Source organism: Lissotriton helveticus, chromosome 2_2 (assembly GCF_964261635.1).
Source record: "Lissotriton helveticus chromosome 2_2, aLisHel1.1, whole genome shotgun sequence".
NCBI classification, from domain to species: domain Eukaryota; kingdom Metazoa; phylum Chordata; class Amphibia; order Caudata; family Salamandridae; genus Lissotriton; species Lissotriton helveticus.
This window is the reverse complement of record NC_136060.1, coordinates 184219728-184246877: the sequence shown is the minus strand read 5'-3', so window position 1 is coordinate 184246877 and position 27150 is coordinate 184219728. Positions and strand designations below refer to the sequence as shown.

Sequence of the window (27150 nt, the reverse complement as noted above, 5' to 3'; positions counted from 1 at the left end):
TCTGGAGGTGTAGTACCTGCCCCTGCCACTCAGAGAGAAGGTCTGCCCTGAGAGGGAGACAAAGTGGTGGGTGCGACGAGTGGTAAATAAAGTCTGTGTACCACACCCTTCTTAGCCAATCCGGGGGGACCAGTCTTTACGAATCTTCCTTAGAACTCGAGGAATCAAGGGTAGGGGAGGAAACGTGTAAAGAAGCTGTGAGCCCAAAACGAGTAAAGAATCTGTGAGCCTCAATCTAACTGAAGCACGTACTTCAATGTCATCCGCGTCGGATACTGGAGAGTGCAGAGTGACGGGCAACACGCGTTCTTGTGAGTTGCAAACCGGTCCAATCGAGGAAACCCCCACTTCCTGAAAATGGACCACCTGTGGATGGAGACACCACTCGAATACGGCCGACGGAGATTGTCCATGCGCACGTTCAGTTCTCTGGCTTGATTTACGATCACGTAAATCTGATGGTTTTGAGCCAAGAACCAGAGTCTCTCTGGAAAGAAGATACAACCTTACTCCTCCCTGTTTGTTGATGTCCCACATTACGGTAATGATGTCCGTCAGGACCTGAACCGATTGACTGTGAAGAGAGGGAAGAAAGGCCTTGAGAGCCAAATGTATCACCAGCAATTCCAGATCCACTGTGGCCAATGGAGAAGGAGGTTGAAATGGCTTCCCTTGAGACAGGTTGCCTGAAACACTCCAACATAGCAGCTCCGCTGCGGTCTCTGAATATACTGCCTAACTCTTCGAGATTTCCATTGTGTTGAAACCACTCCCTGCAGAAGCACCACTGGAGGGCTAACATATGCCAGCATGCATGGTTGACCAACAGTATGCAGGAAGCGTACAGACCAAGCAGGCGCAAGACCTTCAGGATTGGAACGGCTGCTCCATTCGGAAAAAATTTAATCATAGCCTGTATGTCTTGAATCCTCTGTTTAGGAGGGAAGGCACGACTCAGTAGTATCCAGTACTGCCCCTATGAACAGGTTGAACTGAGAGGGCACCAAGTGAGGTTTGGGTATATTTATTGAAAACCCCAAGTCGAATGGTTGTGTTGTCACCCGCAAGTGATACAGCAACATCTCTGGAAACTTTGCTTTGAGCAGCCAGTCATCCAGAAAGGGGAAGACAGGAACCCCCGGCCTTCTGAGATGTGCTGCCACCACTGCCATCAACTTCGAAAAGACTCAAGGTGCAGAAGTAAGGCCAAATGGACGAACCGCAAACTGGTAGTGAAATGAAGATACTTCCGATACGACTTCAGGAGGGGTATGTGAAAATACACATCCTGTAAATTGATCAACATCACCCAGTCTATCTTCTGCAGCGCAAGAAGAACCTGAGCCAGGGTCAACATCTTAAATTTCTTCTGTTTGAGGTAAAAATTAAAAACCCTGAGGTCTAGGATCAACCTCAACCGACCATCCTTCTTGGGGATCAAGAAGTACCAGGAGTAGCATCCTTGACCCCTTTCCTACTCCCGAACTACCTTGATCGCACCTTTTTGCAGTAATGACAGAACCTCCTGCTGGAGAAGCAGAAGATGCTCTTCTAAGCATGAACCCTGGCGGGGAGAGAAAGGAGGAGGGAATTCCTGGAAGGGTAGGGTGTGCCCATTCTCTACGATGTTCAACACCCAGAGATCTGTAGTAACAGACCTCCAATGTTCTAGAAAATGGGACACCCGACCTCCCAAAGAATAAGAATGCTCTAGGCTGCTTCCCTGCCGTACCAGTTGGAGGGACAGACTAGGAGGAGGAGACTTGTTGGTGTGCTGCACCCCACAGACAACCTCTGCCTTTTCCCCAGTAAGACCTGTACCGGGGATTGTTGCTGCTGCCTGGCACGAAAGGACAAGTTCCACCGATATCCACAAAACTTGCGATATCCAAAGCCCCTGGACTGAGACTTGAGACCCAAAGACCTTGCCATGGCTCTACGGTCTTGAAAGCGCTGCAGCGCCGAGTACGCTTTTGCCCCAAACAGTCGCGAACCATGGAACCGCAGATTTATCAAGGTGGCTTGGACATCAAGGGAGAAATCTGAACCCTGTAACCAAGCGTGCATCCTGGTAGCCACAGATGATCCCATCGCCCTGGCAACTGAGTCAGCAGTGTCCAGACCAGACTTTATGACGTGACAGACCGGAGCCAGGTCATCCGTTTAACACCTCTGAATAATGCCCTGTAATGTATCGTCCCAAAAGGCACATCGCATTTGTTGATTTAAGATCCATACTGCCTGACGAGAATACTTTTTCTTGCACGTTGCTCCATAGAGTTTCGCTTCCCTATGCAGGTGTAGATAGGAATGACCCTGCAGACTGCTTTGAGGAGCACAAAGCCTGGATGACCAAACTTTCTGGTTATGGATGAGTGGACAGAAAAGTAGGATCCCCGGAGCCACCTTGTACCTCCTTGACAAAGACCAGGACACCGCTGGAGCCGTCATAGGCTTCTGCCATACATCAAAGATGGGCTCAGTCACAGCCTCAGTAAAATGCAGTAAAGTCTCTGAGATAGGAGGAGGAGAATGGAGCACCTCAGTCAAGATTTAGACTTTAATTCTGCTGTGGAAAGAGGCAATTCCAGCAGATTCACAGCCTTTCTCTTTACAGCATGATGAGAGGTCACCTCCTGCGTTGGGAGACCTTACGGAGATGAGAGCTCCCATTCAGGAGAGGTATCCAAGCCACCAGCCTCCTGAAGACCTTCAAAAACCAGATCAGAATCAACAATCTCCCCTTCTTCATCCTCTCCATTCTCCTCTTGATATTCTTCCTCTTCTATCAATCTCTGCAACTCTCTCCGAGACCAAATCCTCGGTACAGGCATCGGTGGCGCCAGACGCGGTGCCTGTGACTTCGGGATCGGCGTTGAAGGAAGGTCTCCTGGAACAGTAGTCGACGCCAGTCGAGTAGACGCCGTTTCAGAACCAGAGAAGATGCTTCCAGTGGCATTCGCCACTCCAGAGATTGTACCGGCGTTGAATATCTCGGTGTCAGGAGAGGCCAGCTGCCTGGAGCCATCATTAATAAAGGTCCCTGATGGAAATGAGGTGGCAAGCCTTCCAAGGAATATGCCAGTGGACCCATGGGGCCAACAAGCGCACCAGTGGGTTTGCCGCGCTAGGGAACAAGCCTAACATTGCATTTAAGAAATACGATGGATCCGTACCTGGAGTTGGGAAGGCAGGATACCCCATATTCAGCACAGCAGGCTCTGAGTCGCTCGAGGGGGGAGAACATTCGGTTCTATCTGTGGCGCCGGAGACCCTGGAGCCAGAGGTGCGGTGGTGGGCTTCGGCAACTGTGGAGGCATAGCTTCTCTTTAAGTCGGTGGAGTCATCGCTCTCTGAGACAGAGTTACCTCAGGAGAAAGAGATGGAGAGATTTCAGCCTTCTGATAACGCCTGGGAACCAGCGACACCGACCTCAATACTGCATTCTTCGAGGAATAACGCCGAGACCCATGACATTGCCTTTTTTTTGGTTCTTCTGCGGCCTCGAAGTATGTGGAATCGGCGACTTGGAGAGGGACCGTGATCATCTTTGACTCCTTTTTTGTTTCTTGGCTTTTGACACAAACAATTTGGCTTCCCTCTCCTTCAGCACTTTGGGATTTATGCGCGTGCAAGATTAACACTCCGCAAGGTCGTTGTCCGACGAAAGTCACCAGTCTTCATGGGGCTCCGTGACAGACATTTGACCCCCCACATTCCCTGCATGGCTTCAAACCAGATTTCCTGCGAGTAACTATAGTCGCTGCTAAAAAAGAAATTACGTTGTTTAACAAAAACTCCCAGAAATGGAGAGCCCTGGGGAAAAAACATTACACATCGACAGGGTGGTAAAAAGGGAACTGAGGTCAGCACATCGACTAGGTCTTCTTATGGCTCTGATGACACCACGCGGAGTCACGTGTACAGCCATACCATTTTGATGTCCTGGTCAACGTGGGAGAGCTGAGGAGAAAAGTTTCTATTGAATGCTGTGCATGGGCTTAATTCATAAGTTGAGGAATCCACAGGCAGATGTATCCATCATAAATATATATTTAATTAGTGATATTTTTATACCACATATATTCCATCCACTTACATTTATAACCAATGCACATAGCTGGAACTGTTCTGGTGTGATAATTTCATGATAGCAAGGTTCCTGAGCAAGTTTCATGATTGCACCTCCAGCAGCAAGCCGCAGACGAGACATCTCAGATTTACTGAAAATAAACAAAATTGTGGTTTAATGGAGGCAAGCCTAGTTTGTGTATTAATGAACAAGTTACTTACCTTTGGTAAACATATCTGTAAGAAACATTAGTTAGTTATAGATTCCTTACCTTAGAATTACCACCAGGCGTCAGACTGGATCCAAAAAGTTTTTTCATCAGCAGTACCTCTGCACGTCGGAAGGTGGCGTCGGTCGGATCCGCGTCTATCATTGGCGTTGTGTCGCTAGGATGATGTCGAGGAAGCTACTTAGACGTCTCCCTTGCGCCCTGACTTCAGTACACGACTTTCCGCATCAGAAACGCAGAGCCATGCAAGACACTGACAACTGGTGCACAAAACTAGGGCCCTGAAGGGATATCCTTAACCCTAGAAATCAGTTCGCAGAACGGGGAGGATGGGTGGGGCGGTAAGGAATTTATAACTAACTAAAGTACCCAACAAAGAGCTGGTCATCTGTTTTATGCGATCCAGATAAAAGGAAAGCGCACGTTTTTGGTACAGACGGTGGAGCCTCTCCTCCTCTTTTGAAGGATCCGGATGTGCAAAGCAGCAACAACCTTGGGCAAGAAGGATGGACGAGTCCTGAGGAGCACTTTGTCCAGATGGACGGACAAGAAAGAAGGCTTAGATGAAAGAGCCTGGAGCTCACGTACCCTCCTGGCAGAGGTGATGACAACCAGGAAAGCAGTCTTATGCGTGAGAAGACTTAAAGGACAGTTGAGAAGTGCCTCATAGGGAGTGCACCTTAAATAGTTTAAAACTAGATTCAAGTCCCACTGAGGCATAAAGAAATGAATAGGAGGAAAGAGGTGATTATGCCTTTCAGAAACCGATTTACAACCGGGGACTTGAAAAGAGAAGGCTGATCTGGAAGCCGAAGGAAGGCAGAGATGGCAGAGAGGTAGCCCTTGATAGTGTCCAGAGAAGAGCTCTGCTGGGCCAAAGAAAGGAGGAACAAGAGAACCTCAGAAAGAGGGCCAGAGAGGGGATCCACAGCCTTTGCTGTGCACCATGCCACAAATTTGTTCCACCATTAGGCCTATACCGTCTTAGTGGAGGGACGGCTGGCTGCCAAGATGACATTGCAGACCTCTGGAGGCAGGTCAAATGACGCCAACTGCTGCCGCTCAATCTCCATGCAAGGAGGTGGAGGCTGGACAGGTTCGGGTGGAGGACCGTCCCCTGCTGCTGCAACAGAAGATCCTCCAGAAGAGGCGGTCGGATCGTAGGATCGATGGCCATGTTGAGCAGCTCTGGATATCAGACTCTCTATGCCCAATCCGGAGGCACAAGAATGACTTGGGCCTGGTTGCACATGAAATTCTTCAGCACTCTGTGCAGCAGAGGTATAGGCAGAAAGGTGTACAACAGACCGTAACTCCACTCGCGTCGAAAAGTATCACCTAGCGAGTGCCGCTTTGGAAATTTCTACATGCAGAACTGCTGACATTGCGCATTCTCTTCGATGGTGAATAGATCTAACCAAGGCTCTCCCCACTGATGAAAGAGACCTTGCACCACCTCCGAGTGAAAACGCCATTTGTGATCCATCATGCACCTGTGGCTGAGATCGTCTGCCCTGGGGTTCAGGGAATCTGCCAGGTGTCGAACTACCAGGGATATGACCCAATGTTCCAGCCATGTCCAGAGGCGGAGAGCCTCCTGACATAGGGTCTACAACCCCACCCGCCCTGTTTGTTGCAGTACCACACGGCGGTGGTGTTGTCGGTGAACACCTGTACTTCTCTTCCCCGGACAGCGTGAAGAAATGCTTTTAGTGCAAGACGAATCGTACGAAGCTCCATAATGTTGATGTGGAGCCCGGACTCCTCCGGAGACCAGATGCCTCTGATCTACGCCTCTCCCATGTGGCCGCCCCATCTCAGAAGGGACACGTTTGTCCCCACTGTGAGTTCTGGTTTGGGAAGGGAGAAGGATCTGCCGTTGACCCAATCCTGGTTCGTGAGCCACCACTGCAATTGTCGAGCAGAGCCCTCCGAGATCTGGACGCAATCAGACAGATTACCCTGATGCTGCGCCCACTGGAACTTCAGGTCCCACTGCAGAGCATGCATATGCCACCTGGCATGATCGACCAGCATTGTGCAGGAGGCCATGAGCCCCAGCAGCCTCAGGGTCATTCTGACAAATCCGGGATAGAGGCTGAAAGATCTGAATCATAGCCTGAATATCTCGCTGATAGACCCAAAAACGCGTCATATTCAGAACCGCTCCGATGAAGGAGCTTCTGAGAGGGAATCAGGTGTGACTTGGGCACATTGATAGAGAACCCCAGCGAATGCAGGAGGTCGGCCGTAGTCTGGAGGTAGAAGAAGACTACCTTCAACAACCAGTCGTCGAGCTAGGGTAAGACTGAAACCCCTGATCTGCGCAGATGAGCTGCGACCACCGCCATCACTTTCCTGAACATCCGAGGGGCGCTAGTAAGGCCAAAGGGGAGCACAGTTAACTGAAAATGCTCGTGGTCTACTGTGAACTGCAGGTAACGTCGGTGGGACAGCAGAACAGGGATGTGAAAATAAGCATCCTGCAAGTCCAATGCTACCAAACAGTCTTCCGGTCGAGGGAAGACAAGACCTGAGAAAGCGTCAACATCTTGAACTTCTCCTTCCGGAGGAAGTGGTTGATGTTGCCGAGATCCAAGATAGGACGCAGGCTCTTGTCCTTCTTGGGGACCAGAAAGTAGTGGGAATAACCACCACAACATACTTCTGGAACAGGAACTTGATGGCTCACTTGGCCAAGAGAGCCGTAACTTCCTGCTGGAGAAGTGCCAAGTGATCCTCAGACAAGCAGTGGTATTGCAGGGGCATATCTGGTGGGGTAGCCTCGAAGGAGAGGGAGTAGCCCCTTCAGACAATCTGCAAAACCCACCTGTCCGACGTGATGATGCGCCAGTGGGGGGGTGATGGCGAATACTGTCACCCATTGGAGTTTGATGGGCCTGAAATGTCGGACTAGGATGGTTTGGAGGCAGCTGCAGAGAGGGGGGTTGGGGGGTGGATTGATGGACTGGCCTGCCCACTAGCCCCCGGAACCACGACAGTTGTTCCCACGTCCCCGCCATGCGAAGGCTGGGTAACTTGCTGCGGTCTGTGGCTCCTCTGGGCGGGACGTAGCGAGGCACCCCTTCCGCAGCCACGAAAGGGGCGAAAAGCAGACTGTGGAGGGCAAGTGGAGAGGTGCAAGGACTTGGCCATAGCCCATGAGTCCTTGAAACGCTCTAGAGCATTGTCTGCTTTGTCTCCTAAAAGGCGATGGCCATCAAAGGGAATGTCCATCAAGGTGTTCTGGACACTGAGGCAGCACCTGCGCAATTGAGTTCCAAACAGAGTGGGAATAATGGCCTAACAGACATGGGGTGTTTACCGAGCGCAGTTCCAATCTGGCGGAAGAGAAAATCTTCTTCCCAAGATGCTCCAGCTTCTTGGATTCCCTTTCCGGTGGGGCGGTAGGGAAAGCACTATTGGAAGTAGAGACTTGGACCACCAAGCTCTCAGGGGTGGGGTGTTGGGAAAGGAAAGTGAGGTCGCCCAGGGCCGGGTGGTGGCGTCGGGCAATCATCCTGTCTACGGGAGCCCCCGTGTTGGGCCTGGACCAAGTGCCCAAAAGGACGTTAGTAAAGACTTCATTGAACAGAAGCAGAGGTTCCAAAGAGCTCACAGACGGCTGAAGCACCTCTGTCAAGAGGTTAGTCATGACTGCCACGGTAGGGTGTTCGAGATGGAGAGCCTCGGCTGCCCTACGCAACACCACTGTGTATGAAGCTCCCTCCGACTGTTGAATGCGGTAATGGTGCAGGAGGAAGTGGCGCCAGCAGAGGTGTAATGAGGTCAACCGTCCTGGATCCAAGGGGGGCCTGCGGTGCAGAGCCGTCGGTGGAGAAGGCCTAGGCCCCTCCAACTGGTTCCGTGAGGCCCAAACGTGCACCAACGGGTCCGGGCCGCCCAAAGATGGCAAGCATCGCCTCATAGAACGTACAAAGTTGGGTGGGAGTTGCTCCAGGTCCCGGAAAGGGAGGGAAACGCGGAGTGGACTCTTTGGGCTCCGCACGCGGAGCTGCGGGAGGGGCACCATCGGCATCCCTAGTCGGATTGGAAGACCGACGAGGAGAAGTCCAAGAGCGATGGTGCTTCTTCGACGACTTCTTATGCTTCGACTTACTCGACCCAGAGTGCGAAGACTTCGATGACTTGGACAAATGATGATATTGCTCCGCGACCGGTCCCTCGACCTCCCTTGCAACCTGGACATCGAACGGCATGGAGCCGACTGCTCGGGAGCGCTCTCGCAAAGTCTTCAGCGGCATCAACCAGCAGTCGAAGCACAACTTGGGGTCGTGGTCGCATTCCAGGCAAAAGAGGCACACGCAGTGCGGATCCGTCACCGACATCAGTCAGTAACAGGAACCGCATGCCTTGAAGCCGCTCATTCCTCGTGCACCAGGAGTTGAAGACTCAAAAAATCAAGTTGACAAAAGTCAAGAAAAATGCCAGTCAAAAAGTGGCTGGAGGTACTTCCCGGATCTGCGCTGGCTGGCGCGGAAAAAAAGAACTGACGTCAAGGCGCGAGAGCGACGTCTAAGTAGCAGCTGTAATGTCATCCCGGCGACAACTCCAACGATGGACGCAGAGCCGACCGATGCCACCTTCCGACGCGCAGAGGTACTGCTGACGAAAAAACTTTCCGGATCCTGTCTGATGCCTGGGGGTAATTCTAAGGTAAGGAATGTATAACTAACGTGTTTCTTTCAGATAAGCCTTGCAATTGTTACCAAATAAATCAATGAACAAATCACAGAGACTGACGCAAAAGCGAAATGTTGTTTAAAGCACACAAGTGGCAGCGAAATATCTTTAGCGGTGACAACACTGTGTCAACCTGAAGAAACAGCAGACACACGATATTTCCTCTCTCAGCATCAATTCAGGGATTCAAGCAGCACGGAAATGAAGAGAAGGTCTACAACAGCACCAAATCACACATTAGCAAAGTCAAATGGCTTGGGTTTAATGCAACAGTATACAAACGGAGGCTTGCATAAACAATGGTTCCATGTGAGAGCACATTAAAGCCAGACCTGCTGGGTTTGCAGTGCTTTGTAGTAGTACTGGTGGTGGCACTGTTAGTGGAGTACTGGTGCTATTTGTGAAAGTACTAGCAGCGGAAGCGGCACTGGTGGTTGCAGGAATGGTATTAAGCAGTAGGGATTTTTTGTGGTACTGTGGTGTACTGGTGATCGTTCGGTACTGTATAGGAGTGTGGTTGTGCCGGTTTCATTTAAAAAAAAAAAAAAAAAGATTGCATTCAGTAAACAATGTATGTATGAGCTAAAGAATTGAAGAGTCAAAAAGTGAGTTGGTTCAATGCACTTTGTGTACTATAAGTAGCTTGTGCCCTGCAAAGCAAGCACTTCACTGGCGGTAGAAGGATACACAGTCAGTAGAATGAAGTGAGAGTTATGCTCCTCTATGCTGAGCTAAGATGCGACTGTCAACTTTCAAGTCAATGCCTCAAAGAGGGACAAAACAGTTAAGTTTGAAAGGGTTTAATACAACCACTTCAAATTTATTGGAAACACAAAAGATCTTGTTAGAAGAGCTGCACTGTGGAGCCAAGAACTGAATCGTGAGAAGTGGGGCATGGGACTGACAAAGGAGGTAGAAAGAGAAAAGTTGTGAGGAAATGGGATGTATTATATCAAGTGGCGTTGTGACCTCATCATGCAATACACCAACTAACCCCTTTGGGACCCTTCGGTTTCATTTGTTAAACCTTCAACTCAACCCTAGGTACCTATGGCTCTGAGCAGCAAGCCTTACACAAATGAACAGACAAACATAGGTGTAACCCTTTCTATACTTGTTTCAAATGAAACTTCAATTATCTATTACTTAACAAATATTTCAAAGCACTTCCAAACTAATTTACCTTTTACCCATGATTTCACCTAAGGATCATTCAAGGCGGTCGCTTGAACCACTCAGTGTTCCAAACTTTCGCTAACACCACTGATCTATATGGTATTATACTATACCTTCTAGATATACTTATATAATGTTGTATTGTCTTGATTTTATCTGCATATACTATGTTAACCCTCACAAAGCCCTGTATTAGTTCGATTATATCTGTACACACGACCTGTAAAGCACTCTGATACCTTAAGGTCTAGCTAGCACTATATAAAACTCAAATAAATAAGGAACAGGTGTAGAGCAGTTTAAACAGTACTAATAAAAGTGAAGAAGAAAATCGACAAGACACCAAAGAAATGTGACACTAATTTATAAAAATTGATTCAATTTGTACAGTAAATACGTTTTCACACAACTGCAAACAAGCATTGGCAAATTCAAAAAATTGGACCCTTAGAAATGTTTCACAAACAAATGTAGGGCTATTTGTAATATGGTCCCTTACAGTCCATTCGGGCAACCAACTTCAGTAGTGTGCCAGTCAGGGACGACAAGCAAGGCTCTCTGAAACGGTTACCTCAGCAGGTGAAGCAGTCTTCAGTCAGTTCCAGGCACTCTTTTCGTTTACAGTGCTCTCCTATAGAAGTAGTCATGATGCAAGGGATGAAGGATACTGAAGATACTCGAAGTATGCTGTGGATGTGATGAACAAGTTACTTACCTTCGGTAACGCTTTTTCTGGTAGATACTATATCTGCCTGTGGATTCCTCACCTTGTGAATATCCCCCTTGCGCCAGCAACGTTCGGAAATTTTCTTCGTAGTACGCCGACGTGGGCGACGTCACAGGAGCACGGTATCGCGCGCGACTCCGTCTGACGTCACCGACCCCATATCAGGCCCACGCCGGCGTGATGACGTCAGTTCCGCCCTTTTTTCCGTGCCTTCGAGGCACACGGACGGACCAACGATAGCAAATATGCAAATATACAATGTACACAGTACATATAGAACAAAATCAATACAATAGTATAAACCATATATACAGAAAGACCAGGTATAGCAGAGTGGACAACTGGGAGGCGGGTGGGTCAGTGAGGAATCCACAGGCAGATATAGTATCTACCAGAAAAAGCGTTACCGAAGGTAAGTAACTTGTTCTTCTGATAGATACATCTGCCGTGTGGATTCCTCACCTTGTGAATAGATTCCCACAGCAGTCCCCACTCCCGGAGGAGGGTGTCCACTCTGCTACACCAGGAAATCTTGGAGGACAGAGCGCGCGAAGTGGCCATCCCTCCTCACCTCGGTATCCAAGCAGTAATGCTTCGCGAAAGTGTGGAGGGAGGCCCAAGTCGCAGCCCTGCAAATATCCTCAACAGGTACACCCCTAGACAAAGCAGATGTTGCAGACTTTGCTCTAGTTGAATGAGCTCTAATACCCTCAGGAGGGTCCTTACCCGCAAGTGAGTAGCAGATTTTGATGCACAGGATTATCCACCTGGAAAGAGTGTGCTTGTGCACCGCTCTGCCCTTTTTGCAGCCAGCAAAGCCAACAAACAGCTGGTCGTCCATCCGGAAGTCCTTAGTCCTGTCCAGATAGAAAGACACCGCCCTCTTAGGGTCCAGGCGATGCAGTCTCTCTTCCTCCTTAGACGGGTGAGGGGGAGGATAGAAGGTAGGAAGGGTAATGGACTGCCCAAGATGGAAAGGAGTCACCACCTTAGGCAGAAAAGCAGCCCTGGTCCTAAGAACAATCCTTTCAGCATGAATGGTCAGGAATGGGGGTTTGGAACTTAGAGCTTGAAGCTCACTTACCCTCCTTGCCGAGGTGATCGCAACGAGGAAGATAGTTTTAAAAGAGAGAAGCCTCAATGGACACTTGTGCAAGGGTTCGAAGGGAGAACCCATTAAGAAGGTCAGCACAAGATTCAAATCCCAATGAGGAACAACAAAAGGAGTAGGAGGGAACATATTTATGAGACCCCTCAAGAATCTTAAAACCACCGGAGATTTAAAGAGAGATGGCTGATCCGGCAAACATAGAAACGGCGATAAGGCTGAAAGATACCCCTTGACCGTGGCCACAGCCAAACCTTGCTGCGCAAGATAAAGGGCAAATTGTAAAATATTAGATAAATGAGCCTTCAAAGGGTCAACATCTCTCTCCCTGCACCAAGAAACAAATTTTGACCACCTATAGGAGTAAATGGACTTAGTGGTGTCACGCCTGGCAGAGAGAATGACATCCACCACCTCGTGAGGGAGAGAAAAAGAACTCAAGTTGCCCCGTTCAATCTCCAAGCATGAAGGTGTAATGTCTGGAGGTGGGGGTGTAGAACCTGCCCCTCCATCTGAGAGAGGAGGTCTGCCCTGTGAGGGAGACGGAGCGGCGGGTGAGAGGAGAGGTGGAGTAGGTCCGAATACCACACCCTTCTTGGCCAATCCGGGGCGACCAATATGACTTGGGCCCGGTCTTGACGAATCTTCCTCAGAACCCGAGGAATCAAAGGTATGGGAGGAAACGCGTAAAGGAGTTGATCTCCCCAACTCAACTGAAACGCGTCCCCCAATGCTCCTTGCATCGGATACTGGAGACTGCAGAATGACAGGCAGTGCGCATTCTCGCGAGTGGCGAATAGATCCACCCGAGGAGTCCCCCACATCTGAAAGATGTCGTGAACAACCTCCGGGTGAAGCCTCCACTCGTGGTCGGCAGAGAGCTGCCGACTGAGACTGTCTGCACGAACGTTCAGAACTCCGGCCAGATGATTTGCCACCAGACAAATCTGATGGTCCTGAACCCAGGACCAGAGACGCAGAGCCTCTCTGCAGAGACACTGCGACCCTACTCCTCCCTGCTTGTTGATGTACCACATCGCAGTCGGGTTGTCTGTTAGGACTTGAACCGAACGACCGCGAAGGGAAGGGAGGAAGGCCTTGAGCGCCAAACGTATCTCCCTCAATTCCAGAAGGTTGATGTGAAACAACCTTTCTTCCGGAGACCAAAAACCCTTGACCTCCAGGTCTCCCAGATGAGCACCCCACCCGAGAGTGGATGCATCCGTTATCACTGTGGCCATTGATGGAGGCAGTTGAAAAGGCTTTCCTTGCGACAGATTGCCCTCCACGCCCCACCAAGACAGATCCGCTGCAGCTTCTCTGGAGATCTTCACCGACTCCCTGAGATCTCCGTTGTGCTGATACCACTGCCTGCGGAGGCACCACTGGAGTGCCCTCATGTGCCAGCGTGCATGACTGACCAACAGAATGCAAGAAGCCATCAGACCGAGCAGACGAAGGACCTTCAGGACCGGAACAACCGCTCCATTGTAAATAAAGGAATCATCTCCTGAATGTCGTGAATCCTTTGAGGTGGAGGGAAAGCACGACATACAGTAGTGTCCAGTACCGCACCTATGAACAGGTTGCGCTGGGAGGGCACCAGGTGAGATTTGGGTACGTTTATCGAAAAACCCAATCTGTGCAACAACTGAGTTGTCTCTTGCAGATGATGGAGCACCTTCTCCGGCGACTCCGCTTTGATCAGCCAGTCGTCCAGATAGGGGAATACAGGAATCCCTGACCTTCTGAGATGCGCAGCCACCACTGCCATCACCTTGGTGAAAACTCGAGGCGCAGTAGTAAGTCCAAAGGGAAGGACCGCAAACTGGTAGTGCTGCGACCCCACCGTAAAACGGAGATACTTCCTGTGCGACTTCAGGATTGGGATGTGAAAATACGCATCCTGCAAGTCGATCGACACCATCCAGTCTTCTTCCATCAGCGCCAGAAGAACCTGAGCAAGGGTGAGCATTTTGAACTTCTCCTGTTTGAGATAGAAGTTCAAAATCCTGAGATCCAGGATCGGCCGAAGCCTGCCATCCTTCTTGGGAATCAAGAAATACCGGGAGTAGCACCCTTGACCCCTCTCCTGCTCTGGAACCACCTCTATTGCACCCTTTCGAAACAGTGCCAGGACTTCCTCCTGCAGGAGAAGCAGGTGGTCCTCCGAACAATAACCTTGGCAAGGAGGGTAATTGGGAGGGAACTCCTGAAAAGGAAGTGCATACCCATTCTCTACGAGATTGAGAACCCAAAGATCTGATGTAACCGATACCCAATCTCGTAGAAAATGAGTAAGCTGACCCCCTACTGGCCCTACATGATCCAGAATGGTGGATCTAGGGCTGCTTTGCTGATGCGGGTGGGGGTTGGGCATTATTGGAGGAAGTGGAGGAAGAGGAGACTTGACGTCCACGTCCACGACCCTTCTGTCTACCTCTATAGGACTTATATAGAGGGTTCTGCTGCTGCTGCTGTTGTTGTTGACCTTGCTTGAAGGGACGAAAAGAAGATCTACCAAATCCTCTGAATTTTCTAGTCGTCGACCCTCTCATCTGGAGACCCAAAGATCTTGCAGTGGCACGGCTGTCCTTAAACCTTTCCAAGGCTACATCAGCCTTTTTACCAAAAAGGCCAGTTCCTTCAAAAGGTAAGTCCAGCAATGTAGACTGCACATCCGCAGAGAAATCCGAGGACTTTAACCATGCGGCCCTCCTGGTCGCAATAGAGGAACCCATAATTCTGGCAACAGAATCCACAGTGTCCATGCCGCTCTGAATGACCATGCGCGCAGCAGCTTGAGTGTCAGAGATCACCTCATTAAAGTTCTTCCTATCTTCCTCAGGAAGTTTAGGTGACAATTGCTTCACTGAGTCCATCAGTGCATGCACATACCTTCCCAAAAGGCAAGTAGCATTTGTTGACTTAAGAGCCATGCTCCCAGAAGAGAAAGTCTTCTTCGCAGACTGATCTAATTTCTTTGATTCTTTGTCAGCTGGCACTTGAGGGAAAGAGCCTGCAGCCCTGTTAGAGCAAGCCGCCTGCACCACAAGACTTTCTGGAGAGGGATGTGAAGAAAGGAATGCAGGGTCATCAGGAGCCACCCTATAGCGCCTTGCAATAGCTCTTGAAACTGCAGGAGCAGATAATGGTCTCTTCCAAATCTCTTTTATTGGATCCGTCAAGGCATCAGTGAATGGCAGTGTAGGTTCAACAATGGAAGAGGGAGAGTGCAAGACTTCAGTGAGGATGTTGGGCTTGTACTCAACCGTGGGCAGCTTTAAGTTGAGAAGATCAGCAGCCTTCCTAATAACCACGTGGTAGGGTGCCACATCCCTAGACGGAGCATCCGAAGTCGAAGGTAGACCCCACTCAGGAGAGAGCTCCAGACCACTAGCATCTCGAAGTTCATCGAAATCATCATCATGATCAGGAAGTTCGCCTTCTTCCACATCTGAACTTTCATCTTCCCTTTGTTCGAGAAGACGCTGAGCTCTTCGTCTCGACCACTCCAATCGAAGTCGACGGATTCGGTAACGACTCCGACGGAGCCGGTTCCGACGTCGATCGAGGAGCCGGAGCAGTAGGACGAGAATCATGGACAGGTGTGGTACCTCGATCCGACTACGAGGTCGATCCGGAGTCGGCGAAGCCGCATGCGGAGTCGAAGACCTCGGTGGAGCCGTACCGAGCCAAGGTGGAAGAGGCGCCGGCATAAAAGGCATAAATGGAGCCAGGGCGTACGACTGAGGAATGCCCAAATTGTATGATAATGGACCCATGGGACCAACAGGTGCTCCAGCGGGGTACATCGCCCTGGAATATACTCCAAACATCGCATTGAGAAAATGCGAGGGATCCTGACCAGGACCAGGAAAGGGAGGGTACGGACCTACCGGATGTTCCAACGGAGGTCGTTCCGACACATTCTCACTCTGACCTTCTGGGTCTACAGGAGTGTCTATAGGAGCCGGAGTCTGAGGAATCACCTCTTCTTCCTCTTCATGTTCCGAAGGATGTGAGGATACCGGATCCGGTTCTGGTTCCGGAGTCGGAGATCCTTCGATTGACAAAGCAGGAGAAGGAGAGACAAAGTCCTTACGGTGTTTGTGAGACTTTTTCTTCGAGTCAGAGGATTCCTTCCCTGAATGACGTTTTGAACTGTGCTTCCTCCTCTTATGCTTTCTCCTCGAGGAGCTCGAAGCGTGACCTGAAGCCGACTTAGATCTAGACCTAGATCTTTCTCTGGATCTCGACTTAGCTTTAGATCTCGACTCCTCTCCAGATCTCGAACCTGCTCTGGATCTCGACGCCGATCTCGACTTCGATTGAGACCTTTGCTTCGACTTCGAGCGTCTCGACGTCGACCTCGAATATCTTCCAGTATCCGGTTTTACTTTCGCGAGAAGTAGTTTAGCTTCACGCTCACGAAGCGCCTTTGGGTTCATTTTAAAACAGGAACTACAGTTCTTGACGTCGTGATCTGAACCAAGACACCACAAACAATCCTTATGTGGGTCAGTGATAGACATCATGCGGGCACATGACCTACATTGCTTAAAACCTGTCTTCCTCGACGACATCTTCGATGAAGAAGCAAATCGAAAAAGAGAAACAATGACAATTAAATAAGCTAGATACTAAGTATCGCAGAAGATCCCGAAAACCGTTAGCGTCGAAGACGCGGAAAAAAGGGAACTGACGTCATCACGCCGGCGTGGGCCTGATATGGGGTCGGTGACGTCAGACGGAGTCGCGCGCGATGCCGTGCTCCTGTGACGTCGCCCACGTCGGCGTACTATGAAGAAAATTTCCGAACGTTGCTGGCGCAAGGGGGATATTCACAAGGTGAGGAATCCACACGGCAGATGTATCTATCAGAAGCTGTCAATAGGGACGGGGGTCTTGCTGCAACTACGCCTTGGTCTGCAAAGGGGGTGTTGGCAGTCCTGGTCACAGGGTCTATATCCCTCGAAGTCCTAACTGTAATGGCCAAAGCAGAGTCGCCACTGGACTATCATTCTCCCAGTTTCGCAGTCACATGCCAATCGATCCTGGTTCGATAACTTGTCCTCAGGGTACCAACTGCACGTCAATGACAGTCCCAGGCTCGGATAACTTTAAGCAGGTGGGCCAGGCCCCTGGTGGTGCATGGCTGTGGGTGGAAGACTTTGGGCTACCAACTTGCCCCAGAAGGCTTCTCAGCTGCTGTGCCCCTGTGCTATGACAGGAGGCCTGTTAACTGACTCAGGGAGTCTCTTGGCTTTGGCTTAATTCTTTAGACTGCTTTGTTCAAGCAGCACACTGCAAGCAACGTCCCTATCCCTTGCTTGCCAACGGGTTCAGCAGGTGCAATCCACTCAAGTGTATCATCTCTCCGCCAGTTCCACAGTGTAGCACAGCAGTCCTTCCAGTCGTGTTCTGAGTTTGAGGTACCAGGGTGCCTTACTTTTGCTCAGAAAATGCCCTCGGAGCAGGATGTGGTTGGCAGCCAATTTTCTATCAAGTTCCTTCCCACCTGGTGACCACTTCTTGCAAAGTGTGGCATCTGGGCATCCCAGGATGCACTGTTCTTCCCACTTCCAATATGGGCGAGCCAGTCTCCTAAATTGTGGGGCTTCCTAGCCCAAACCAGAGGTGTGGCTATTAAGGGGCTACATATTCAACAACAATAATGATGCATAGGAAATAATAACAATCAACTTATTTCAAGGACCGAGAAAAATAAATTATCCCTTTCTACTAGAAATTTATCATATCAGAAAAATATCTGTGCTTTATATTCATCCAAAACCAAACTATATGACGCAAAAAAAAGGGTTTCTTAGAGACTATTTTATTATTATTAATGTTTTTGAATTTCTGTTCTATTTTTCTCATAGACAGAAGTAATTCTTTTTTGATTTTACAAAAAAACTGCATATAGACAAACATATATATACACCACATTTATATTCATCACAAAACTATACACAATATTTACATTGACAAACACATATTCAGCCTTGTATGTGTTATAGCCCAATTCTTTAACAATAAGGATGCTTTCCCAAAGTATACACAAGCATTCCTATAAAACAAGATCTACCAAAACACAGAATAGGAGCCTAACAGGTATACATTATTTGAACCTTTCTTATTCAAGTACTCCTTATTGATCTATTTCTACAACAAACTTTTTTGATGGTGTCTTCTTAGTAATGTCGACGCGTTTCTGCCCAATAGATACGGGCCTCATCAGGACAAGGGCTATTAAAGGTCAGTCTATAGCATCAGGAAAAACAAATAAAACATTTCTATATACATATTCACTTATACTGTAGTGTTTCGTAATCCAGGAACGAGGGGCATAATCTATATATATATTTTACACATACACTTATTTACAAAACTTCCTCGTAGTGGTTTGGCACAGAACAAATCCAAAAACACCCAAGTAAAGTGTAAACCAAACTAGGAAGGGTGTGTATTCCAGATAAAACATCAGAAAAACGTGTATTTAAGAAAATAGGGTGAAAAAGAATAGACTCCAACCGACAGTTTTAATCTCAATAGCACATAACAGCATTTACCGTGGTCTACATCCTCCGGTAAAGGAAGGTGGTGTGAATCTAGAAGCGTCTAAGTTCCTATAACAGACAGCTACTAAAAAAGGAAGGAAGGAAAGAAAAGCGATGTCAATCTGGCGCTATAAACAATATTTATAATGTCACAACAAGTTTATATTCGGTATGGCTTACCCGAAAAAAACTCACTCTAGCTCTACATATATATATATATCACTCGCCAAACTCCAAAAGTAAAAGGATGGCTGATTGTTGTAAGCCCAGAAAATCTTTCTAAACCGAGTAAGACACTTGGGAGACAGTTCGTCCCCTCTTGTTTCGATATTTTGTTACACGCATGATATATAAGCAGTCCTTACATTTAATTGCAGAAAACGTGGGCTTACAACAATCAGCCATCCTTTTACTATTGGAGTTTGCCGAGAGATATATATATATATGTAGAGCTAGAGAGAGTTTTTTTTCGGGTAAGCCGTACCGAATAAATACTTGTTGTGACATAAATATCGTTTATAGCGCCAGATTGACAGCGCTATTCTTTCCTTCCTTCTTTTTTTAGTAGCTGTCTGTTATAGAACTTAGACGCTTCTAGATTCACACCACCTTCCTTTACCGGGGGATGTCGACCACGGTAAATGCCGTTATGTGCTATAGAGATTAAAACTGTTGGTTGGGGGTCTATTCTTTTTCACCCTATTTTCTTAAATACACGTTTTTCTGATATTTTATCTGGAATACACATCCTTCCTAGTTTGGTTTACACTTTACTTGGGTGTTTTTGGATTTGTTCTGTGCCAAACCACTCCGAGGAAGTTTTGTAAATAAGTGTATATGTGTAAAATATATATATAGATTATGCCCCTTGTTCCTGGATTACGAAACACTACAGTATAAGTGTATATGTATATAGAAATGTTTTATTTGTTTTTCCTGATTCTATAGACTGACCTTTAATAGCCCTTGTCCTGATGAGGCCCGTATCTATTGGGCTGAAACACGGCGACATTACTAAGAAGACACCATCAAAAAAGTTTATGTCGTAGAAATAGATCAATAAGGAGTACTTGAATAAGAAAGGTTCAAATAATGTATACCCGTCAGGCCCCTATTCTGTTTTTTGGTAGATCTTGTTTCATAGGAATGCTTGTGTATACTTTAGGAAAGTATCCTTGTTGTTAAAATATTGGGCTATAACACATAAAAGGCTGAATATATGTGTTAGTTTGTCAATGTAAATATTGTGTATAGTTTTGTGATGAATATAAATGTGGTGTATATTTAGGTTTGTTGTATATATGTAGTTTTTTTTGTAAAATCAAAAAAGAATTCCTTCTGTCTATGAAAAAAATAGAACAGAAATCAAAAAACAATAATAAAATAGTCACTAAGAAACCCTTTTTTTTGCATCATAGTTTGGTGTTGGATGAATATAATGCAAAGATATTTTTCTGATATGATAAATTTCTAGTAGGAAGGGATAATTTATTTTTCTCGGTCCTTGAAATAAGTTGATTGTTATTATTTCCTATGCATCATTATTGTGGTTGAATATGTTCTTTTCCGAGATGCGATAGGGTTATTTGGCTGCCCCTGGTATGAAGACATTAAGGGGCTAAAAGCACTGGAAAACCAGTTTGGCAACTGGTTTTCCCTCTCATGTCCCAAGTGCCAGCCTGACAGCCTGAACAATGGAGCAGCCCCTCTCCCAAGTGTTACACATTTTCCCTTTGAAGACAGTTTCTCCTTTGAAGGTTGCTGTTTAGGTCAACCCCGGTGTCGCTTCCTTTGGGAGAGTGGTGACACCTGCTTCCAGAGCAGGCCACTTTTGTATCCTTTCTCAGGAGGCCATTAGCACATCTCCCCAGGAGGGCAGGAAGCTGCCACAAATACAGTACCCCGGTGTATGGCACAGGGGGATATAGGCAACATGGTGCCAACTTTGCTAAACTTCCACAGTAACTTGTTAAATTAATTTCGCCCAGAGAATCAAATCACACTAGATGTAACTAGTTGTTTGATATCCTAGATGACGTACTTTGGTCGTACCGTTTCAGAGTTAGCACAGCTGAAGAGTTAACGTGTGATTCTTCATTGTGTGACTAAGCTTTTCTACAGTAAAAATTACTGTTCTGTGTTTTTACTGTCAAAACATGTAAAGTTACATGTTCTGCCCATGGAATATTTTGCACCCTGCTCTCTGACACGATTGGCCTACCGTGGGTTATCTACAGATATACCAGGGGGAAGTCTGGCTTTCTAATTTCTTTAAATGACAAAGTTGGGCAACCAGTTGAATTGCTCTTCCAGCCTCCAAATGGTGGGCTTGGGCTCATGTTTTACTATTGTTCCACCCAAGGTGGAATAACTAGTGTTGCAAAACATGGGAAGATCCTCTGACATGCCCTGGGTACTATTTACTAGGGACCTGCAAGTATCCTAGCTCAGCCAATTGGGTAAAAGTCCGTTCAAAATATCAGTTTAAGGGTAAGGGCACAGGCACTGAGGTCTGGTTGACAGGCCTTAGTGCACACTAAGTCAAAAATCCAGCTGCATTAGTCCAAAAACTTGGGGGTGACCGCAGAAAAATAGGCATTTCCATACAAAATTACACTCAGCCTTGTCAGTAAATCAATGTACAGTCAAATACTTGCTTTTAGATCTAAAAAATAAATATTTTATTTCTAACTATACACTTCCAAAGAAGTAACATTTGTAAGCTACAACAAAACCCCCCTGAGGTTGAGGCTCTAGCGTTTATCTGGAAAATCCCTGCCCCACACTAGTCGATGCAATGTGATTGAGGTTTTTCCCCGTTCACTGGTGGCCACATCAAGGGAATGCTCACATGCAGCCTTACTAAGGAGTCTCTTTTGACCCTTAGAAAACAGTCAAAAGTATCTATGGTACCGTAGAACCCTCAGCAGCCCCCCCTGTGAGAAGTTAGCCTGGCATATGATGTCCACTATTCTAGTGGGCACCTTGCACCAGTCTAAACGAACCTTATTGATGGTGGTTGTAAAGTCAACCTTATAGACTAGCTATCCTAGTGGTAGCATGGAGCAGCAGTCTTAGGCTAAAACTTCAGAGAGCATGTAAAGCAAGCTGTTTTACCAATTATAATCCCTTGAATACCAAATGAAAGGACACCACACAAGGTGTATATCAAATATATATGTGTGTTTTTCAAACAACTCCTCTGCACTCTTTATGAGGTCAGAGATCGAAGTACATCACAAGTTACTCAATTAGCATACGATAAGTTGCACAAATACAGTTTTGCCCTAGGGGCCTCACAAACCATATACTAAGTAAGTGGTATAAGAACCACTTCAGTAATAGTGAATAGGCCTAAGGAATCGCTGGGGCTACACTGCACAACTAAAGGTTAGGAAGTAGGAGGCCCACAGGAGACATGTGCAGTGTCTAAACACAGTTGCGAGTTACCATTGACTTATAATGGAGAATGAATAAGTTACCAAGTTACTGATTATGGACACTTCCGGGTGGACTACGGTGAAACCCCTTTTAACTAGGACACTTAAAGAGTCAATACCCACGGGAGCATCGGAGAACTCGAGTTACCTCACCCAGGGAAGCCGGGTGCATAGGTGTCTTTTCGTGTCGGGTTTCGTCGATGCTTTCAATGGAGATCTGCAAAAGAAGTGCTGCAGGCGGCCAGTGGAAGAGTGTCCGGGTGGATCCAAGAGTGGATTGAAGAAGTGAAGAACTTGAAAGCAGAGGGGACAGAGTCTGGGTCACTAGCCAGTGACCAGGAAGGAACCAGGCAATGTCGCGATGAAATCAGGTTAAGAGGTGAAGCTTGTCTCTGCAGCCACGAGGACCAGGAGGCGTCGACAAATACCAGGAGCTGGATTCGAGCTGTCCCACGAAGGATCTAGTTGACTGCGGTGTCGGTATCCGGATTGGACCCAACAAGCCTTGGCAACCGCAATCTACGCAGGAAGTGAAGATTGGCTTCAGTTCAGACCAGCAAGGTCTGGGGAGCTTCTCCTTTGCAGGGAAGCTGGAGCAAGCCTGGAGCAACCAGGAAAGCGGTGTAGTTTCAAAAGAAAGTCTTCGGAGGGCTAACTAGCCAGCGGGCCAGCAACCGGGAAGACGCGTCGAGCTGAAATGCAAAAGCAGGCCCCATGCGGCACTCGTGGAGTGTGGAGGGCTGAGCTTCAGTGCAAATGGCGCTCGGGTCTGGGGCTTCTCATACCCTAATGCACAACTGTGAGAGTACCTCGGGAGTCGAGCAGTTAGCAAAGTTCAGGATGTCCAGGGTGTCTGGTCCCAGGTCTCTCGTGTCTGCCACGGGTCTCAGCTTTGCCGTGGATGTGGATCGGAGTCGGAGAAGTCTGGAAGTCCAGTTCCTGAGTCGCTGAGCCTTCGGGTTGTGGCAGGAGCGTCGACAAAGAAAACCGGCAAGTTACTGGTGGTGCCTGTTTGCACAGGGTGGTCACTCCTTGACCACAAGGGAGATGTCTTCAGTCTTCTAGTCGATATAGAACGTCGAAGGTCCAAGAGTTCTGTTTTAAAGTTTCAGTCCAGGATAATGTAATGTCTCTAGACACAGCTCCTACCTTTATACTGATTTTAGGGGCTGGATTACCTGCTAGGTCCCTCCTATGGGTGGACCTGAGAAGGGGGTGGTTACACCCCTTTCCCTTTGTCCAGTTTCGCGCCAAAGGGAGGCTGGAGTGACCCAGCAACTGGTTTGAACCGGGCTGTGCATGGAGCACCTTGTGTGCCCCAAGCAGTGTCTGGAAAATCATCTTTCCATTCAACCCACCCTGCCCCAATACACTACAGGCTGTCTGGGGAGGTGCTAGCACCTCCCTCGACAGGAAACCTATTGTCCAGGCCTCCCTTGCTGAAGCTTCCCCCAGCTGCAGGAGGTCAGACTCGTGTCTGTGGCAGCAGCATCCATTTTGTGATGCTGAGGCTCTGTTTAACTTTAACCGGGTAAAGCAGTAACATACTGTCTTTTCCCTCTAGAAGGGTGGAATGCTACCCCCGCCACCAGAATTGGCGGGGGGTAGTATTGCAAAGTGTTTGACACCTTACACGACATGTTTTGATAAAGCCAAACCAAAGTTAGCATTAACCGCGAGGATTATAATGCACTTAAGAGTTATCATAGAACAGCTATAAGGACATGGTTCCGAAAGCTGCAGAGGGGCTCAGCTCATGCTAGGGCACCCGCTGACAAAAAAACAAGCACTCTGCCTTTCAGGATTGTCGAGGCCTACCATAGGAGTGACTTATAGGTGCATGTGTGTCTATATATACAGGTAGATATAGGTATACTATATCTAAGTAAGGGGTGATTACACCACCTTACAGAAGCTGAGTGATCAGCCTGTGGTGTCAGTTTGGATGGCCTGCCAGGGGTGGTATAATACATGCTGCAGCCCCTGGTAGGCCTTAGATGCACCTATGCCCTGGGTACCTATGGTACACAATACAGGGGCTCACAGAGGTGACTCAATATTCAATTTGATATGTACCTAAAGTACATGGAGTCCTTTTTAGAGAGAGAGCAGATAGCCTGGGGCCCTGAATAGCAGGATCCCAGGCCAACTAGGTCGAAAACCAGCAAAACACAAGGCAAAAAGTTGGGGTAACCATATAGTCAGATATCCACCTTCCTACACCCTCCTTGGAGGAGTCAGGTTTGTCACAAAACATAGGACAGCACTCTGCAGGAGCAGGGTCTCTCTCCCAGGTGGCACTGCCTGCCTCAGCAGTGATTGGAGGTGCTCCGAGTTAGCGTTGACGTGGCAAGTTACATTCCCCCTGCACAGGGGATAGTGTTTGATCTCCTTTCTCCGAACTGGAGACAACCAACGGAGTGAAATCCTCTTGGCATTGGGGGCAGTGTTTGATCTCCATTCCCCGTGAACTGGAGACAACCAACGGAGTGAAGTTCTCATGGTGTCATCCAGATTCCTTGAGGTCGGTAAAGAGGCAAGTCTTGATGACAGCTAGCAGCTTTTATTTTCTCAGGTGATGACCTGTACTTTGGCAAAACTCAGTACTGGCAGCCCCACCTGGCATATGGATTGCTGCTGTACATACGAGCAATGTGTAGACTTCTCTCGGGCAATCGCCAACACCACAGCAGCCCCTTGTGGCATACTGGGTGGCGGTCAAGGCTCACACAAGTCTTGGCGCTTTGCCACAGACTCTTCTAGAGTGCCATCTAAAACAAGAGGTACCAGGAGCTATTTCTAAGCAGGTCTGGTCCATCTTGTAAGTTGCAGCCTACCTGTGCCCCAGATTGCAGTGAGCAGAGTCCAGGAAGTGGTAAGGAGGCAGACTAGTGCTGTCTCTTCCCCAAAACAATTTTTGTTTTAAAAAAACGATTTTCCTTTTCTGTGATGACTGTCTTTTCGTGTGGCTGTTACAGTTTAAATTGTAGTTTTAACCTGCCTGTGATTGCATATTTTATCACCTGTTTTGTGTTTTAAACTTGTGGATTTTCCTGCCCATGATTGCTTCCATTTAATCATGTTGAACTGTGGGATTTGCAGTCCAAACTCTGTAGATATTCCTCTCATTCCTGGTGACTATTCAGTTTTCCCTCCAAATTTCTCCTTTGCTCTGTGCTAAGACCTGTATGTTAAAACAGTGCACCCCCAGCCACAATTTTGTGTTCACAAGCCAGTGAAACCAGTCCCCCTGCCTCCTCCCCCAGCAACAGGGGTATTCTACATCAGAGGGTGCTTCTGTGAGCTGTTTAAACTGGGTTTACTAGGGACTTGGTGTAGGAGAGTAGGGTCTGCTTCCTATGGTCACCCCCACTTTTTGCTTTGCTTTACTGGTTTTCGACTTGGATGTGGCTGTGGGCCTGCTAATCAGACCCACAGCCCAAATGCACTCTCTCTAAATTTACACCATGTACTCTAGGTACATACACAATTGGGAATTGGTTCACCTTGTCAGCCCCTGTAGAAGTGTACCCTAGGTACTCGGGGCATAGGTGTAACCAAGGCCTACCAGGGGCTGTAGCATGTATTATGCCACCCCTGGTTGGCCACTCAAAAAGACACAACTGGCTGATCACTCAGCTGGGGCAAAGTCGTGTAATCACCCCTTGCTTAGGTATGGTATTCCTATACCTACTTATATATAGACACATAGTCACCTATAAGTCACTCCTATGGCAGGCCTTAACAATCCTGGAGGCAGAGTGCTTGGTTATATGTGAGATGGTGCACTAGCATGAGCTGAGCCTGTATGCAGCTTTCGGAACCATGTCCTTATAGCTGTTCTATGATATTGCCATACCATATACTCTTAAGTGCATTATGAACCTCGCGGTTAAATGCTAACTTTGGTTTGGCTTTATCAATACAGGTCGTGTAAGGTGTCATACGCTTTGGAATACTACCCCCTCGCCAGTTCTGGCGACGGGGGTAGCATTCCACCCTTCTAGAGGGAGAAGACATGTTGTTGCGGACTATCCTGGTTAAAGTTAACCAGAGCCCCAGCGTCACAAAATGGACGCTGCTGCCACCGACACAAGTCTGACCTCCTGCTGCTGGGAGTCCTTCCAGTCACGGAGGTTTGGACAATAGGTTTCCTGCCTGGGGAGGTGCGAACACCACCCCAGACAGGACTTTTTTTATTGGGACAGGGAGGGCTGAATAGAATGAGACACTGCCTGGAGCACACTAGGTGCTCCATGCATACCCCAGTTCAAACCGGTTGCGAGGGCACTCCGGCCCCAGCTCTGGCGCGAAACTGTACAAAGGAAAGGGGGTGTAACCACCCCCTTCCTGGTCCCACCCATAGGAGGGACCTAGTAAGTAATCCAGCCCCTTTTAGTTGTATAAAGGTAGGAGCTGAGTCCTGGGATTTTAGATTAATCCTGAACCGAAACTTGAAACAAAACTCTGGACCTTCGACATTCTGCTGAAGCTGAAGACTGAAGAATCTCCCTTGTGGCCAAGGAGTGACCACCCTGGGCAACCAGGCACCATCCAGCAAATCAACGGCTTGCTTTGTCGACGTTCCCGCCGGAACCTGGGCACAGAGCCTGACAAGACCCAGACTTCCTGACCTCTCTGACCCTCTCTTCACGACTGCAGCATAGCTGGGATCCGTGGAGGCGACGAGACACGTGGGACAGGACATCTTGGAAAGCCTGCAACTTGCTACCAGTGCAGCTCCTGAGGTACCCTCGAAGCTGTGCACTGGGGACTGAGAAACCCCGATCCCGAGCTCCATCTGTGACGCAGATCAGCCCCCACACTCCACGAGTTTTGCGTGGGGCCCTTCTGCTTTTGTACTGCTCGACGTGTTGTACGGTTGCTGGCCCGTTGGCTAGTAGCCTCTGTGACGACAATCCTTTTGAACCACATCGCTGGTCTGGTTGCTCCAGACTGGCTCTTGCTTCCCTGCAAAGGTGAAGCACCTCAGACCTTGCTGGTCAGCACCAGAAGCCTTTGTTGTATCCTTTGTGGGTTGCCCTTGCCAAGGCTTGTTGAATCCAATCCGGAAGTCGACCCCTCCATCTGTGAGATCCTTCGTGGGACAGGACAGTCCGTCTCCAGCACC

The 27150-nt window shown here is 48.2% G+C and overlaps 1 protein-coding gene across 1 annotated transcript in view; it reads right to left on the bottom strand.

Moving 5' to 3' along the window:
• PDS5A (PDS5 cohesin associated factor A) overlaps positions 1–27150 on the bottom strand; it is a 1342323-nt gene that overhangs the window by 404291 nt on the left and 910882 nt on the right. Inside the window, exon 24 of the mRNA XM_078678314.1 lies at positions 4100–4223. Within this exon, the coding sequence (XP_078534440.1) occupies positions 4100–4223 (124 nt within the window). The remainder of the gene's footprint in view (positions 1–4099; positions 4224–27150) is intronic.